Here is a 17,680-nt window from a genome sequence, read left to right as displayed (position 1 = left end):
GACTGAGAATTTGGGAAATCCTATAATGAACCAGTAGGGAATAATATCCTTCCTATAAACCTTGTCTTCCATTTTCTGGGCCATGGGTGTGTTTCACAGCATGGAAGTGTACATGGCATGTTTTCTGCGCTCTCTCAGATTTTTGTGTGTCCTGCAAATTGATTACTGGTTGGGAGTGTGTAAGCAGAGAACATGCACAGCTTTAGTCTTAAATTAATATCTGTATGCATGAGTGTGGAGGGAAGTGCAGAAAGAAGGGATCTGAAATCTGAGAGGATGAATGATCACCTTAGTTGTCACAGTTTCTGTGCTTGGGACAAGCAGGTGTTAGGCAGAAGAAGAAATCTCCATGTTTGCACTGTATGACTCAGAGCTCTGTTATCTTCTCTATTATCCCATTGGGTTATTTTCATTAATGATTTCACCAAATACTTTTTCATATAGTTCATGTCTGGACCTTTCTGCTAGATCACCTAAATGACATTCTTAGTTCCTGAGTGAAAAAAAATGAGATGTATCCTGTTCGAGGGCGATGCTAATGAATTTCCAACAGTCTTATCTTCAGCTCAACATCACTTCAGGAAAGGGAAACATCTTTGATATCACTTGAGCAGCAGTTAAGTACTTTCAAGAAGTAGCAGTTAAATAGGTAACTTTTTCTCTGGAATGTTAGTCGCTTTTGGAGAGAAGAACTTGCTGTGAAGTCTCTTATGAGGACAGGGCTATAAACAGATGATGGATGCCTTTGAAGTGCTTCTCAGGAAATGGTTCTACCCTTTGAGACTTGTTAGTGCTACACTTGCAGTACCACACCTGTAGAGCGAAGAGCTGGTTTCTGGACAGATGGAGGGTCTGTATTAGAGTTGCAGCCCATCTGCTGGTACCCCATCTGTTTTTTACAAACGCTTACAGAATCTTATTTAAATCTGCCTTGGCCAAATCCTTTAATAGGCTCTAGGGACCCTCTAACAAGCCTTTCAGGTAGTTCCTGCTGACTTCCCAAAACAGATCAGTGTTCCGGCCGTTTGTCCTTCAGGGTTTTTTACAAGTCTGTTTGTCCTTCGAGGGTTTTATCCTGTCCTTAAGCAGAAACTTAAAACAAAAGGGAATTGTTTAGTCTATATGAAATATATGCATGCACACAAATGAGCATACACATTTTGTGTAGATGGATGGTAACATGATACATGCATATGTATATGCATATGTGTGGGGACACTACACACTCTTTATCAAAGAGCAAGCACTGTAAAAAGCACATCCTTCCTGAAGGCCAATGGAAAGTTCAGAGAGCCAGGTATGTAAACTCACTTGCCAGTGCTTCTCATTTCCTTAGAATCAGGTTGCCCTAATTTGAAGCAGGAGCTTATTGCTTGTTGTTCCATGGACAAGTCAAATCCAACCAGCTGCCTGTTCACAGCTGTGCCATTTCCTCGAAGTGTCGATGTTTCCTGGTTGGGTGTCAGTATGAGAAATAGAGTACAATCAGGTATCTCAGTTATGAAGAGGTAGATCTCTAGAAGTTGGTTCTGCATTGGAAATGTATGAAGTTGCTATATGAAGTTAGTCACTGATTTCCCCCTGCTTAAGTTGTCTTAGCATAAATTTTCGTGAAGATTTTCACACCTAATAGGAGGATAATGTATCATAGACAATTTAAGTTATATTTGGCGCATGTAAAAATTATAAAACTTACATCTTGTACTACCATGTCTGAGTAGAGAAAAGCTCTCTGAGAACAAAATTACTTTTTTTTTTTCCTGCTACAGAAGAGTGAAGAAAATGCAGTACTCTTGATAATTTGCTACTGTGCTTGAATTAGCTTGTATTTCAAGCTAATTCAGATAAGTAGAGCAAGGATCTCTCACCTTATGCCTTGGTCCTTAAGACATAGCTTTTCTTGTGTGTACACTTCTTGACAGCTGAAATGTAGGCCTATGTTCCATCTTGTCTGTTTTTCAGGGTAGAAATTCAGACTTTCACAATAAGAATTAGTCATCACTTGTGTGAATAATAGCTTTACACCCAGACAGGTGAGTTCACAGATAAGATATCCATGGTGTCATCTATCTGCAGACCTTGCAATGTTCTGTTCCTTATGCCATATCTTTTTTATTTTTTTCACCAGAAATGAACCAAAAAAATCCTAACTGAGCAGGCAACACATTTTTTCTGCTGCAAATCCTGTGTTTCTGTGTTGCCTGTGTTGTAGAGCCTATGTAGTTGCTTCAAGAAGTCTACATTTCCAGGGAGTTGGGAATATTACTTTTTTGAGCACCAAAGACTGCAGAAATGGTGCACAATAGACCCTCCTGATGGATAGTGCCCTCAGGCATCCTGAAGTTTGAGAATACTTTTTCCCCAGCTGTAGGGCTCCTTCAGAATTATTCCTGACAATTACCAGAAACTAAACCATCATTTAGGATCATGTCTGAGAAGAGTGTTGTATTTGGGAGATGGTCTATCTCCATCAGTAATTATTTGGACTCTCATCAACTGTTTCCACCAAGTCACAAGCAAAAAAAATGTGTACGAGGATGTAGTTCAGTTTAGGGCATTGGGTAAGAAAGCCATTGGAGCATTCGTAGCAACTGATTAGCTGAAGACAATACTGGCTAGGTAGTAACTTTTATTTTTTATTATAATTTACATGGCGAAAACCAAACAAACATGCAAGTGTAGTATATTAGAAATATTGCCAAATGGGGTGATCCATGTGGGAGTTTGTTAGCTTCCATATTAAACTAAATGATTACTTAAACAAAAGTCCTTGTGTTGTAGTAGTGCAGCGTCTTTACCTGTATACGCGTAAGGTAAAGCAGCGCCGGAGGAACCGGATACAGGTAGATGTCATTGTCAAACTTGGTTCTGTTACTCAGCCAGTTTTATTTTCTTATTGAGTATTGTTTCCTTCCCAGGCAGGACATATGAAATAGCTTTTAGTCTGAACTGTACTCTGAATACCAGACATGCATTTTGGTTGAGTACACAAGTCATGCTCCCTGCTAGCAGCTCGCTTTCCTGTGATCAGTGTGTAAGGGTGCTGCTTTCAAACTAAGAACACAACAGAACTGTTTCTGAAACTAGTGCATTTTCTCATGTGCCATACATGAGGTTGTTCTAACTCTGGAGAAACTGCTTTGGTCCCATAGTGAGGTATCTCTCCTGCTAATTTCTTTTTCCAAAATGTCTGATAGTCAAATATATGAGGCTGACAAAGATTGTTTTGCTCAAATCCACCTTTCTCCCCCAGGAGGAAGAAGTCTCAAAACCCAAGTGAGCCATGCAGTTCACTCACCATAACGACAGCAAAAGCCATTTGTTGAAGGATTAGATATGAATATATAAATTTAAAATCTGGCTTTGAAGTAACATATGGTAGGGGCAGTCTTTATACCTGTTAAGACTATGTTGACTTCTAAGTTACTTACAAATATACTACAAACCTAACACTTTATTACTAAGGTTGGTGGGTATTAATGATTTCCCCTCCCTCCCCCAGTATTAACACATTAACCTAGTATTTCTAGACCTATCTGGAAGACTTTCTAGTGCCACATTGAAGAAAATAAAGAATTCTTACTGTCTTGGCTTAATTTCTTGCTGATCTAGTTGTGCTGCCTTCGTTATACTGGTTATTACGTTACTGCAGGGGCTGTCTTACCAAGAAGAGGCATTTATAAAGCAAAATACCTTTCTCTGTTACTGAGACTGAAAGGATTAACATCTGATAGAATGTGAACCTTTCTGTACTAGAGAATTTATCCAATGTAGTAAAAGTTGTATCACTTCATTACCACAGAAGAGGCCTTAAACTAAGCTTTTCAAAATCTACTCTGGAGTAAGTTTATCCATTAGTGAAGTTATCTGCTGTGCAGTACTGTCTTTATGAGTACCTGTTAAATCAGTGGAACTTACTTGTAGAGTCACTGAATTTCCAGTCTGTGGTAATTTATATCTTGGTGTTAAATATTTGAGCATTATTCTTCTCAAACATTGTGGATTGATTATAAAGAAAATAATATTGTAGTGAATGAAAAAGTAGTCACTGTACAATTGCTGCTGCTTATTTGACTTGCTCACCAGAGCCTCAGTGTCTTATTTGTAGATAGCTTTAGAATGCCAAAGATGGTGGGAAGTAGTACTTAATGACTTAGAATAATGCTTCCTAGTGACTCCATGTATTTAAATCATGTGCCTGCTACTATTTCTGTTCCCCTGACAATAGATTGGATTCCCTCTTCAGAAGTGCTGAGAGCTGCAAGTAAGGACAGACTTCAGTCATGACCTTTCTATAGTATGTGAGGAATGTGTAGCTCTTGCATGCAACAATGGAATAACTGCTGGACTAAAGCTGGAGGTGCCATTCTTAGTGCCTTTTATCTGATAGACAGTATATCATCACTCCATAATGGAATTATGTTGTCAATAGTAAGATGTGTTTTGCTTCTGATTATTTCAGGTCATTAGGAGAGTTTCATCTGTGAATTCGTGTGAATAAGGATGTTATTGGTTCATCCACTATTTGAAAATGTTACTATTGCCAAGCTTGTTTGTAGACCTGAAATTTTTGCTTTTTGTTTCTAAAGCTTGCCTTAGTCACAGGTCCTCTGTTCCTACTTAGCAATTAAAATGAAAGTTGCAAGTATGAGAAATGCATCAAGGAGACATGCCTCTCCAAGGTGGAGCAGATCAACAGCAAAATAAGGGAGTTGCCCAAGAATCTTACACCGACAATTAAACAAAGAGAGGGATACAAGAGTCATGCTGCGATTTATGTGGATTAAGCTTACTTTGTAGTGATAATTATATACTCTTCTGAATAAAATTTTAATATCAAATGTGAAACATCAGCTACCCTCATGTATAAAAAAGCATTCTACAGTTGCCTAGAAAACATGACTTTCATGATCATTATATACATTTTGGACTGGATTTACTAGTTTGCCTTACACGAAGCTTCAGATAAACAAGTTTATCTGGTTCTGGTGATAGAGAGACAGAAGAGCAAGGGAGGAAGTCAGCACTAACCCTTGCTTGTCTTCCATTGGGAGTTCAGTCCAGTGCCAAAAGCTGGTTTCTTTCCACCTTCCAGGAAAGAAGGCAAGCACTTTTGAGTAAAATAAACACTGCTTGTCCTAGAGGTGCGAGCCAAGATTCTCAGTATGTCACATTCTTCTGTCTTTCAGATATGGGAATGTAAGACTGATTTAAGGCTTTGAAAGGAGAAATGCTAACATCTCATCTGTTCATCTGTGTATGCTCAAATAAAAGGCCAACATTTATATTTCTGGGAGCGTTCTCACATTCTTTGTGTTTTACCACAAATTTGAGCTAGTTTCTGTTCCTTACTTAGGAGGTCTGAGCTCAACCAGCAGGCTATCAGTTTGAAGAGGAAATGCAATTTTCAAGAAATTTTCTTGATTATAGTTAGAGAATTTGCCCAGGAGCATGAGACTGTTTTGCTGACATTTCATCCTGTCTGCCTGCAGGAGAGAAAAAGAGGAGAACATTGAAGGAAAAATGTGAGTGGAAGAAGCTAATCTCTTCCACAGTGGGGGGGGAGGGCAAAAGTGCTTGGGTTGTAATACTGATCTCTGCTGACCTCTCCAAAATGACGGAGAAAGGAATAGTGTTAAAATAATGTTATTATCAGGAAGCAGGTCGAATGAAAAGCACCATGAAAGTGTGTTTTTTCACAAAAACTTTGGTTCACCTGATTTCTGGGCATGTTTTTAGAGACTTAAAAAAGAGGTAGGAGATGAGATTTGGATCTTGTGGGGATTTTTGTCCCCTCTTTGTATCTATAGGACAAATGAAAAAAATAGTTATGACACAAGGGTTTGTTTCCTTATCCTTCAAGAGAGTAATTGAGAAAAATGTGCAGTAATTAACTTGAGAGCAGGATTCTAAAAAAAAAAAAAATAGTTCTTTAAACATAGTTGACTTGATTAGCTTGTATATGTGCCTTGATTGCATGCTTGACTTGTCTATTTGCAAATAATGCCTTATTTTCTTGACTGTCTATGCAAATTAGACCTGCAGGTATAGGAAACCACATTTTATGTGTGTATTTGAAAATAAGGTTTCAAAGACTACTGAAGCACAAGCTTTCTAACTTGGCTCCAGGGTTCTGCACTTAAGTGCAGTTTCAGCAACAGTATTATAGGGGATAAAGTAATTGGTAGATGTAGTCCAGGTCTTGTTCGGGGGTGTAAGATGTGGGTCAATGTAAATAAATGGAAGAGATGCCAGGATTCTGAAATTAGAGGGCATGATAATGACTTAAGATGCTTAGGTTCTGAAGTGGGAGAGACCAGACTTTCAAAACTGTTCAGGTCTAACTCCAGTTCAGTGTCACCGAGGCTTGTGCATGTTGAGTACTTTCAGAAAGCACTTCAAGCTCAGTGAGTGCTGAATGAAAGTGTCAGTGTTCTATTTTCAGGCTGCTAATCATGGCCTGAGAAAGGTGAATTTTAAGAGGCTCTCTTGGACAGAATTGTCTTGTTAAAGGTTCTTCTGCTTCAGGCATTGCCATCTGCAGGGAAGAGGCCTAGAAGGGGCTCTTGGCTTATCTGCTAAGAGAAAAGTGTTCCTTGGAAACTGCCACTTTTTGCCTAAGTATACCTGTGGAGCAAAGGGGCAATATTGCCTGTATTTGGGACAAATAAAGTCAGGTAACAGTGTTTTCTGTGGAAGAAATAAGGTGGGCTTTTTCACGCAGAAAGTATTTTGGAGGTATACAGAGCCTTCCTGCTATCTCTTCTCTGTTTTAAATTTTGTTGAAGGATAAAAATGAATACCAGAGCATTTTATGCGATTATCTAGAGATTCTAACAGTGGTTTTATATTCTAGATTTTTTTTCCACTACCTCTAGCATATCTAAAAACAGAGTGTGTGCCTAGAGCAGCTGCTCTCCATCTTTCTTGGCAGCATATTCTGATGAGATATCAAGTATAGGATTCAAATATGGGGGATTGCAGGCATTTCAGTTAGCTGATGTTGTTAAAACATAGCTTTTGACTGAAAGTTTTCACTCTGAAGTTACAACGTGGGGGAAAATGCTGATGCACAAGGTAAGGAAAAAGGCAAGGGATATATGTTACTGGTACCAAAGCACAAAGTTGTCAAGCATCCGTTAAGTTGAAGCAGTGTGATATTTTGACTTTCAGTCTGTTTTTGGAAACTTTTTGACAAAAATGGCTGCTATTACAGTCTTTATTAATCACAGTTTTAGCAATAGGTTTTTAATATTCTGGCTGGCAACAGTTCAGTAAAATTTGGAAAGAATAGGCCATTAAAATTTTCCTGATTCTTGGTTGCTCTTAGAGACCTTCAATTTCAAATTTTAAATGTGCAAGGAAAAATGGTGGTGATTGTGGGAAATGAGAATTTTGAGCATTTAACTTCTGTTTTGCATACATAATTAAAAAGTGCTTTGGAGACTTTGCAAGTCGTAGAAAAAAAGTATATCTCTTGCAAATGTGCTTTCCTTTGTACTTTGGACAGAGCAAGTGGGAGGCCACCTCATGGGCCGTGTTGGCACTGTTTGCGTATTCCATGGGTGTTGAGCTCTTAACGTGGGTTTCTGGGACTTTAAAGTGCAGGGGCGAGGAGTTTACTGAGCTTGATTTACAGGCAAGAGACAGAAGTACCCATCCCCCTCATCAGGGAGTGTGTGAGTTGTCTGTCTTAGAGGGAGGAGCTGTCAGCTGCTCCTCATGAGGCACATAGGCTTTTAAAAGGAAGTACCTGAGATACAGGAGAGGCCTCTGGCTTAAGCAGGACTTTTTCCTGTAACTGCACTGCCTGCATGGCTTAGGGCTGAGTTGTGTGGAGAGTGAGAAATCACACGAAGAGCTTGTTGATACAAATGATTTACACCTGAATTCACTCTCTTGTCCTGGAGCATAAAAGCTGCCTCCACATGATATGATTCCTTTCCTGTGGAAAGAGTGCTTCTGTTGGTCTGGGAGTAAATTCTGTCCCAGAGAAAGCAACCTTCCAGGTTCATGTCTGTGCATCTCCATTGTTAACTATTTTCATTTTTCCACTGTCTTCTGACACTATGTTGTGCTCTGTGCTGTGTGAGTGTCCCTGTTCGGATGTTCAGTGCCTCTGATCACGCGTGGGTTTTGGGTGTATGGGTAGTCCATGCCCTAACAGTTCATGTGGAGTTCATATCACCACCTAACCCTTTGGTGTTCCTCCTGACCATGACTACATCTGGACTTCTCACCTCGTGAGGCAAGGTGCAGAAACAGGATGGGCTTCACTTTGTAAGCCTCCCTATCCCATTTCCAGCAAAGTGTCGGTGTGGCTTTGTACTAAGATGCCATCATACCACTGTCCCAAGAAAAAGGGAAGTGAACTCATCCTTGGTGCACCTTTCAGTGTTCTTTAATCTGTCCATTCTCATTACAAGGAGTGAAAGAAGCAGGGCACAGGATTCCATCAGGGAGAGGAACATTGCAAGAAAAATGGCCTGTTGGAATATGACTAAGAGTCCATTGAGAACTCTGCCAGTGCATCTAGATTTCTTTGCCAGTAAACCTGAAACACTGAAAAACACAGGGACTGCCAGGAGCATCTTTGGATATTTGAAACAGACTCGCTTGTACTGTTTTTACAAGAGAAGAGTCTTTGTTTTACTTGCAGTTTTGAATTCTGTGCACCTTCTTGAAATCTGCTCACCCTCTCTCCTTGGATTACCTCCTCTTTGCTCAATTGAAATCAGCTGAAAGTTTACCCCCAGCAGAGATAACTCATCTTTATTCTGTCTTTCCTGCATTTCAAGAGGTTGCTGTTCTTAGTCTGTTGTCCCCTGTTGGTATCACCCAGCTTGTTTTCTCGGAGTTCTTATACATAGGAGTTTAAATACATGTTTTAAATGATGATATATATTTTAGATGGAAAAGGAATGTTCTACAACTGTATAGCAGCTGACATAATGGTGATTAGATGAGAAGATAGGCAGTCTATAGTTTTGATATGGTATTCTACAAAAACTTTATATGTTTTTCTCTCACAAAAATTACTTGATACTGTCCTTATGTGGCAATTTATGCAAATGCTCGGGTTTTGCACAAACCCAAAAGCTTTTGTATTTATTAAGCATTTAAGCTTCTGTATTCACAAAGGACCAGGTACTACTGAAGATTCCCAGAATCTAAGAAGACAGCGAATTTGGAAAAATTATGCATTGCTAACAGCATTCCTAAAAATTTCTTGTGAAATTTCTTGTGAAAATTGCTTGTGAAAAAAATCTGGCACAAACGAACATGTGGGGAAAAATATGTATTGTGTGAGGCACTGCCACTGTCAGCTCCATCGTGTTAAATTGGTTCCAGGTGGGCTGTACAGGTGGAGAAATCTGACCATGGATTTGCCCCCCAACAGCTTTATCCCAGCTTGCTTCAGTCAGTTCCTTGGCGATAGAGAAGGGTTTTTTGTGAAAGGTTCTTTAATCTTTACAGCCGGTGGTGTTGGCCCACTCAATGCTGTGACAGACAAGCACTGCAGCTTAAAGATACTTTCCAGGCAGAAAAGTTACAGAGTTTCAGAGAAAGTTACTAAAAAGTTACTGAAACAGATTCGTTTCAGTGAGTCCCACTCAAATCCCAGCTTGTGCCATTTTTCATGTGGCTCTGTTTGTAACGACTGGTTTTTGATGGATTCTCCTTGGGCTTTCAAAATCAATTTGAAATGTTTTGGGTTTGGTGTGTTCTGTGTTTGATTATTTCTCAGACTACTGCTGTCTGTAATATGCAAGCAGATGTTGTTGCTTTTACTGCTACAGCTGAGGCCTGGGTGGCTGGGTGGATACTCAGAGGCTTCTTACTGTGATCGAGAAATTTTTTTGTGTAGGATTCTTTTACTGTGGATGTAATGTTTTTGGGAGCCTCAGCAGACATGCTTATGGTTTCTCTTGTGTTGTTAAATGGGGAATTGGCTTATATCTGCTACAGAGCAGTCCACACTATTTAATCACAGCTGAAAGGATTTGGGATTTTGCAGGATGGGGAAAAAGGGAGTGACAGAGAAGGATTTTGGAGGGGATTGTTGTTGATGGCATTATGCTCAGCATACTCCTTTAGAATATTTAGCACAAAAAGTTTTCATTTGCAGTTCATGTATTTTTGGTCCCTAGGACAAGATGAGATCTTTTAATCTGAATAATCCAGACAGTGTGATTCTAGATATACATACTGAAATTTGAGACTGTGCCATGAAATCACAGAATTCCCTGGGACAGATGATAGACCAGATACTCACTCTGTGCCAGGTAGAGGTGAATCCCATGCTGACTAGAAACACATTTATCTCCGGTTTTTCATCCATTTATAAGAAGTCTGTATGGGTTTTCCATACAGACATATCCATTTTGAATGGCTTATTTATTTTTCTCTTTGGGAATTCAGATTTCATCTTTCTTTTAAATGTATTCTGGATCTGCTTTGCCTTGCATTATCTTTTGGTGATGACTTTTGAACATTAATTGTTGAAAACAGATCTGGCTTACTAATACGCAGAATAATTGAATGCTGGAAACTGGCAAGTTGTGAAATAAGGGAAAATAAACTGTGCTGAAAAGCAGCCAGCAATATGTAATTTTTCAATACTGTAGTTAGAAATTCTAGCTGAAAAGGCTCTGGGTAGTTACTTCAGCAAGTATCTTCAAAGCTCATGTTTTCAGATAGAAACAGCAGCATATTCAGCCTTTTATGTTGCCATCACATGTGTATAAACCTGGTTATATGTAAGTAAAAACACATGGAAGGCACAAAACTGCCTAGACAGTTGGGAACTAAATTTAAGTAGTCAGCCTGTCCTCCTTGCAAATCGTTAGGTGAATATCCATGAGTGTACATCTGAGCCAGGATTGCATGCTGATGGGGAGGCTCTGGCTGGAGATTTAAAGGAAGAGGGAGGAGCCTCCAGCAGTACCATTGGGTCATGAAAGCTGTTGATGCCAGTTACTGATCTCCAGGCAATAAGCATTGCTTATGGGACTGTCTTTTCCATTTCCAGCAGCAACTTTGGAGCCTTTGAGAAATAACAAACTCACCCTGTGAAAATATATTCCTAACAACAGCTTAAACCTGTCAAAATAATATTAAAAACTGATTTATTTTAATGAATCTGTAACTAGTAAGCAGTCAGTCGTTTTCATAAACAGAGCAAACTCTTGCCCATAGCATATGGATTAATGCCAGCTTGTTGAGTTTATTGATTTAGAGCCTGCAGTATTATTATGGATGGTTGTTGTCTTAACCCAAGTTTTATTTCTTCATGGTAGCAGGTAATCAAAGTTCTTCATCGCCATGGAGAATGTTTTGCATTATTTATATTTGATGGGTTCTATTAATGTTAGAGAATTTTTGTGACTGAGAATTGAAAATGGGCTATTACTACTTGAACAGTGCATGCAAGAAGAAGATAACTCTTATGTAGTCTTAAATCAATCTGTTTCATTTCCCAGGTAACATGCATGTGTCACTGGCAGAGGCTCTGGAGGTTCGGGGGGGACCATTGCAGGAAGAGGAAATATGGGCTATTTTGAATCAAAGTGCAGAGAGCCTTCAAGAACTATTCAGAAAAGGTAAGCATTTTTAAAGACTGATGCGTACAGAACTGGAAACATCTTGGTTATGTGTAGGTGTCATATAAGTAAACTGCCTTGTCCTTCCTGGGCTCTAAACCCAGATAACAACTTGCTCCTAGGTTGTCTTTGGGTAAGTACCTAGCTGCACCCCAGCCCAAAGGATGTTTTCACCTCATGTTCTGTCAGAATCTGTGGCACATCCAGTTTCATAAGGTGATTACTTTGGTAGGAATCTACCACAGGGTTTTTGCATTATTTTAGACTCATTGAAATGAGATGGAAACATTAAAAAAAAAAAGTGATGAATAAGTCTGAGACCATTGGAGCACTTTGGTACTGAAGGGGATGTAGTAATAGGTACAGTACAGTGCAGTTGTGATCAGTCTGCTCTGAAGAAGTGTAGCCTCAAGTGAGACAAAGGTGAGCAACCGAAAAATTGACCAGAGAAGGTATCATTCCCCAAAATTCAAGTAGCAACACTTACTTCTGAGAGGAATGTGGTGTCATCTTGTACTTCAGAAGAGTGGAAGTCAGTATTTCTCCTTCACTCCCCCAATTTAGTAGGCTCTAAGGTGAGCATCGGCCATACTGATAATAATGTACGTTTTAGCACTAAGTCTGAGCATGGAGCTGTTCTTCTTCCTTATGTTTTCCTTTCTTTTCTTTAACATTTGTAAATCTTTCCTTCCCTTTTTTACTTTTTATAGCAATAAAAGCTTAACTCAGATACTGAACTTCAGTAGCATCTTTAACCTGGTCTGAGATAACATATGTTCCCATGATGCATCTTAGTATTTCAGCATATTTATGGGAGTCATCTCTTTGTATAAAAACATGCATATGTAAGCTTAATCAGTTTTATTTATGAAAAATCAAGTGGCTCACACTTTGAAAATATTCACTGTTTTGCCACATTGCTCTGCAGGGGTCACATCTTTGTTATTGAGGGCAAAATATTTTGTACTTTTTGCATGTATTTGATTTAGAATTTCATCAAGATTCAACATCTAAGTTGGTTTGGGTTGGGTTTTTTTTTTTAAGATTTGGTTTAGATGATCTGTCAAATCAGACACTAGATCTGTCTTATGCATTGCACAACTTGTGAAAGTAGTCTCTGTTGGATACTTCACAGACTCCAAAGAAGGCAGATGTGAGCAGAAACTGCTATATGGTTCTTGATTTCTGATCAAGTTTGACTTAATTAATTAATTAATTAATTAATTGACTTAAATACGAATTTTATCAACTTATTCAAAATATGTCTTGGTAGGTGAATTATGGTGGTTTTGATATCCTATGCACATTTACCTTTTTCCCTTTACCAGCGAACTCACAGCCCATGTGTGGTAAGAACTGTTCTCTATTAGGAATGCTGAGTTTATTGTTGCAGTTTAACCAACTGTCCTGTCCTGCTGCTTCTCATACTGCAAGAAAGGGAAAGCTGGCATCTTCTTTCTCTCTCTTTCACTCTTTGTTGTCTCTCGGAGACAATCAGAAGAATTACTTCTTTTGAGAGGGCAGGCTGTTAAAACCTTGATTAAAGAGAGATCTTGAATGATTAGAGGTTTACTCTTGTAAACTTTACAGGAACTGACACATGGAGCTCCATCTTGTAATCCACCTGCAAGATCATAGTTGTATGAGTATATAATAGTGAAACCACTTAATTTAGACCACTTTATACTAGGTCTAAATTCTTTCCAAGGAAGTCTCCACTGAAAATAAGAGCTCACCCTTTCTTGTCCTGAGAGTAGCTCAGAGAAGAGTTATCACAATAACTATGAAGACTGCATGCAAGCATTGGCAACGAGAACACAGCCCTCCTTCAGAAGGACAAGTCCTGAAAGATGTGAGCACAAAATGGAAATCTGCCTCAGGACTTCTGATGTGTGCTTTTTAAGGCAGGAGAATGTTTGCCAACCAAGACTGGCTAAGGTGGCAGAAGCTTCTCATCTCACTTCCTATCAGTGAAGACCAAAACACACATTCAGATAAAATCAGTGCCAGAAGAATCTGTCTCTTGGAGATGAAGCTTTTTTATTGAGTTGTTTTTCTGCTAGTTCAGCAAACTATTTTCAGTGGCATGCTATTAATTAACCTGGGATATAGCCTGTGGTAAAAGGCACGTCAAGAGACACTCAAATGAAAGAGCTTTACTGTGTAACTAAGGTTGATAAAGGCAATCTAATTCCTCCCAGCAAGATTTGGATAACCAGACAGTCTTTAATGAAGATTTGTCTTCACAAAGGAAGCAATCTAGAAACCTTTTTTGGTCATCTTGAATATTGCTTCTATGCTGGCTTGTAAAGATGCATTGTGGATGTGCAGGAACAGAGAATGCAAAGGTTCTTGTAGGCTTGTCTGACTCAAATTTTTTTCATTATTTGTGGAAGACTTGTAGCAAAGAGATTTCCTAGAGTTATCTTGGTTTCCTTGGTCAAATTTCAGACCCATTTTTTCCATGCATATGGTGTGAAAGAACTACTGAGGAAGTGCAGGTGTATAGCTCTGAAGTCCCTGCTCATGCAATTCTGTAACAAATTTTAAGCTTTGATGACTGTTTTGTACACTAAGTTTCTTTAAAAAAAATAAAGTAAGGCATATTGTTCAACAGTCTGTGCTCCAGCTGTTTTGTAATGAGGTGGATAAAAAGGCCGTGGAAATCATCAACTCTTAAATTGCCATCTGTTGGCAGCCTCCCCACACCAGCCCAGCAACCACACACACTTAAAGGGATTACCAGCCCAAGTAACCATTTATTTATGTATGTAATCCTAGTAGAGTTTTGGTAGTTTGTTTGAAGTTGGGAATTTTGCTATTACTCTGTCAACTGAGAACCTGTTCTTCAATTAATTTCTTTTTTAAGCTGGTTTCTGGAAATTAGGGAAAAATTCCCAAAACAAGCTTCTGTTGCAGATTTGATGACTTCTTGATATCTAAAAGCTCTGTGTGTCTTTTACTGAGTCTACCTTCTTATCCATCAAACCACTTAGTAAGAGAAGCACAGAATGAAAATCCATGTCTTACGTGGTTAATTCTATATCACACCATGTCTGATTCAGTGACTGATACACAATTGTTCATATTTTCATCCCTATTAATATTTACAATTCTAACAGATGTTGAACTCCTTAAAAATATTTCACAAATTTATTTCAATCATTATAAGCAATGAAATGCCCAGTTGCTGATCAGTGATTTAGAAGATCAGCTCTGGTAGCTGTTCTGTCAGCATATTTTAAGCTGTTAAATTAAGGAGAAACACAATCTAGGACTCAGTTGCAGATCTGACATCAGTTGTAGTGGTAATGTTGAGATTAATCTGGAGATTTGAAAAGGCCGATACCAGACCTGCCCTTCTCTTACATCTGTTTAATTATCTGCAATAACTATTTTGTTGTTGAAAGGGTGTATCAGCTGTTTCAGACATGCTGTATCTTGTGCTCAGTACTCCATGAGGTCAAAGGAAGAAGTCTTTGAAGTAATCTCAAATGTGAGTGTATAAGCGTAAGGGGCGTGCTGTGCTGTGCTCACTGCTGCTGAGAGTTATAAAACAAGCGTCCCTCTAATTTGGTAGGTTTAACTAGAAAAAGATTTATCAAAACTTGAAAGTGGAAAAGACTTCATGTTGCTTAGGCCACTCCTATGCTAAAGTGTGTACTGAGGATTCTGTAAATAGTTGAACCTTATGTTTGGAGACACGTATCTAAAGGAAGGAGGAAGAGAAGGAGAAAAATGTGTCTGATATTAGAAAGACGTGTTGAGCAAAGAAAGACACTTGGCAAGTTGACTGTCTTGCAAATTTGTATGTGGGAAATGATCTATGTAAAGAGAAGTTATATCATCAAAAAGTGGATATGAAGAAGGAAGACTGTGGTTTTTGGGGACCTGTAAATCTTGTTGACATACTATTGTACCTGCTTAGCTTGAGCAAGTGTAATGAAAAAAAGGAAGGTAAAGTGTGAACTGTGTTGATGGGACTAATGGTGGGTCCCAAATAGTCACAGATGTAGTTGGGATGGAGGAGGAAGTAGATTGCTTTGATTGACAAGAGGGAAAGCCCACTAGGAAGGCGAAAAAAACAAATCATCATTTTCCACCCAGTCCTTGCTGGCCGGCATTAAATGATGGCTTTTTCCCCTTACCAATATCTGTTAAGGAATGGTATTACTTTTTCTCACCTCCTGGTAGTATTTGATCTTTTGGTTGCTGAGAAGGAAAGAGACTGGGCTTTTGTAATTTTGTTGGGTTTTTAAAAATTCTTTACTTTATATTCCTTATCCCTTCCTCCATCCTCCACGCTTCACCCTGCACCAAATGAGGCTCAGTTACTACTTGTGCTCTTTCCAGAACTCTCTGCTGGATGTAGTCAGCATAACAATGAAGTCTAATGTGGTGTTATGCTGACTGGGAAGCAACTTGGGAACAATGTGTGTGATCTCAGGATTTAATAGTTCACCCTGTTTCTTGCTCCAGAGTTCTCAGGACAGTGTAAACTTCGGTTAGTCCCTCAGTGTTTCCCCTTGTGCTGCTGGTTTCCATCCCTTTGTGCCCAAGGGAGAGGGAGCAGAAGTGCTCAGTGCTGCTTCCCCTGCACACCAGGCATGCAGGGACATGCTGCACCAGCCCAAAGGAATGTAGGATTTACAGCATAAGTGGTCCCTTGTGCTGGCATAATCCTGGCATGGTTAGGGATGCGTCAGTGGTCTGCCTGCCTCCAGCCTGGCCTAAGCATACAAATTTTCAGGTTCCTTTGCTCTAGGACAAATCTTACTTGTCTCAGTGAGGGCTGTAGAATGAAACAAGATGTGTGCTGAAAACCTTGTGTATATTTTTGACTTGTTCTGTGCTTTTTTAAGATACTCGTTTTGTGTTCTGAGAGAAGTGAAATGTGCATCCCTGCTGACCATTTTTGCCAATGGCTGTGGCCTAAGAGAGAAACAGGGAAAAGACAGAACTGAAGGAGCTCCAACTGTGAATGTAGTTTGGGAATTCAAAATTACCTGCCATCAATATAGTAAAATAGATCCATATATTGTAAAACAGATCAATTTCAAATATCCTATATTAATTTAATGTCTCTTATAATGTGGTGGGTCTTTTTATCTTTGGCTACTTGTATCCCGTTAAAGCATGAAAAGAATTTTTTTTTTCCTTTCATTTGTTTGGCAGATGCTCTGTAGCTGAAGATTATTTCTGTTTTTATTGCATTTAAAGGCAGTTCACTGTCTCACTTTTAGTAAGACCACACTATTTATCTCTGTCTTGGCACTGCTTGTTTTAAACTGTGCTCTCACAAGTGTTTTGTTACCAAGTTGCATAGTTCTGGAGTTAACTCAGAAGGCTGGCTCTAGCACAGTTGAAAGCCTGTTGGATAGAGAATTGACCAGCAGCCATATCCTGAATTCCAGTGCTTTTAGAAAAATGGGTTTTAAACTTTTTCTTTTCTTTTTTTTTTTTTCTTTTTCCCCTGTATTTTCAGGAGTATGTTTCTCTTACTGCTCTGGTAAATTATCCTGAAAACATGTTAAAGGGTAGTAGTGTTACTGAAAAATATTTTCTTAAGTTAAATCTATCTGGTTGGAACTTTGAGACGGTTATTTTGGTTTGCAATGCATGCCTTAAGGGAGGAAGTGAAGAATGAGTTATTCTACTCTCCTTTGGAACGGTAGAATAGATTCCCAAAGTTTGATAGTATGATATGGTATATTAGTTATAAGCTAATAATAAGGAATTTAAGAAAATGTTGACAAAACAAGTCTGGCAAAGTCAGCTCTTTTTCTGTAATTAATCACATTCATTTTACATTACTTCAGGTCATGAAGATTGTTGAGTGTGGGTGGATCAATAAATTCAGACTCTGTATCTGTAGGGAACAGATGCACACTCCTGAGTTTGTTGAAATTAGTATTGGGAAGACTTCAGACTAAATGTGGGGATTTTTAAAATTGTTCTTAAAACTAAATCAAATTTTTATCTCATTAACTCTTTTTTCAGAATATGAAGAGTTTTTATGTGTTTAAAGTATTTGTCATACAAAATGTGAAATTAGGTTAAAGCCTCCACATTACTTA

General features: G+C 38.8%; 1 protein-coding gene across 3 annotated transcripts in view; it reads left to right on the top strand.

Moving 5' to 3' along the window:
* Positions 1 to 17,680, top strand: part of PTPN13 (protein tyrosine phosphatase, non-receptor type 13) — a 117,905-nt gene that overhangs the window by 14,460 nt on the left and 85,765 nt on the right. For all 3 annotated transcript variants that reach the window (XM_017820178.1, XM_017820177.1, XM_017820176.1), the window contains exon 2: positions 11,484 to 11,603. In XM_017820178.1, coding sequence (XP_017675667.1) covers positions 11,489 to 11,603 — 115 coding nt within the window. In that variant the 5' untranslated portion in view covers positions 11,484 to 11,488. The remainder of the gene's footprint in view (positions 1 to 11,483; positions 11,604 to 17,680) is intronic.

Source organism: Lepidothrix coronata, unplaced genomic scaffold (genome assembly GCF_001604755.1).
Source record: "Lepidothrix coronata isolate B3197 unplaced genomic scaffold, Lepidothrix_coronata-1.0 Scaffold79, whole genome shotgun sequence".
NCBI lineage: Eukaryota > Metazoa > Chordata > Aves > Passeriformes > Pipridae > Lepidothrix > Lepidothrix coronata.
The sequence above is the reverse complement of the archived record's forward strand: the minus strand, read 5'-3'. Positions and strand labels throughout refer to the sequence as shown.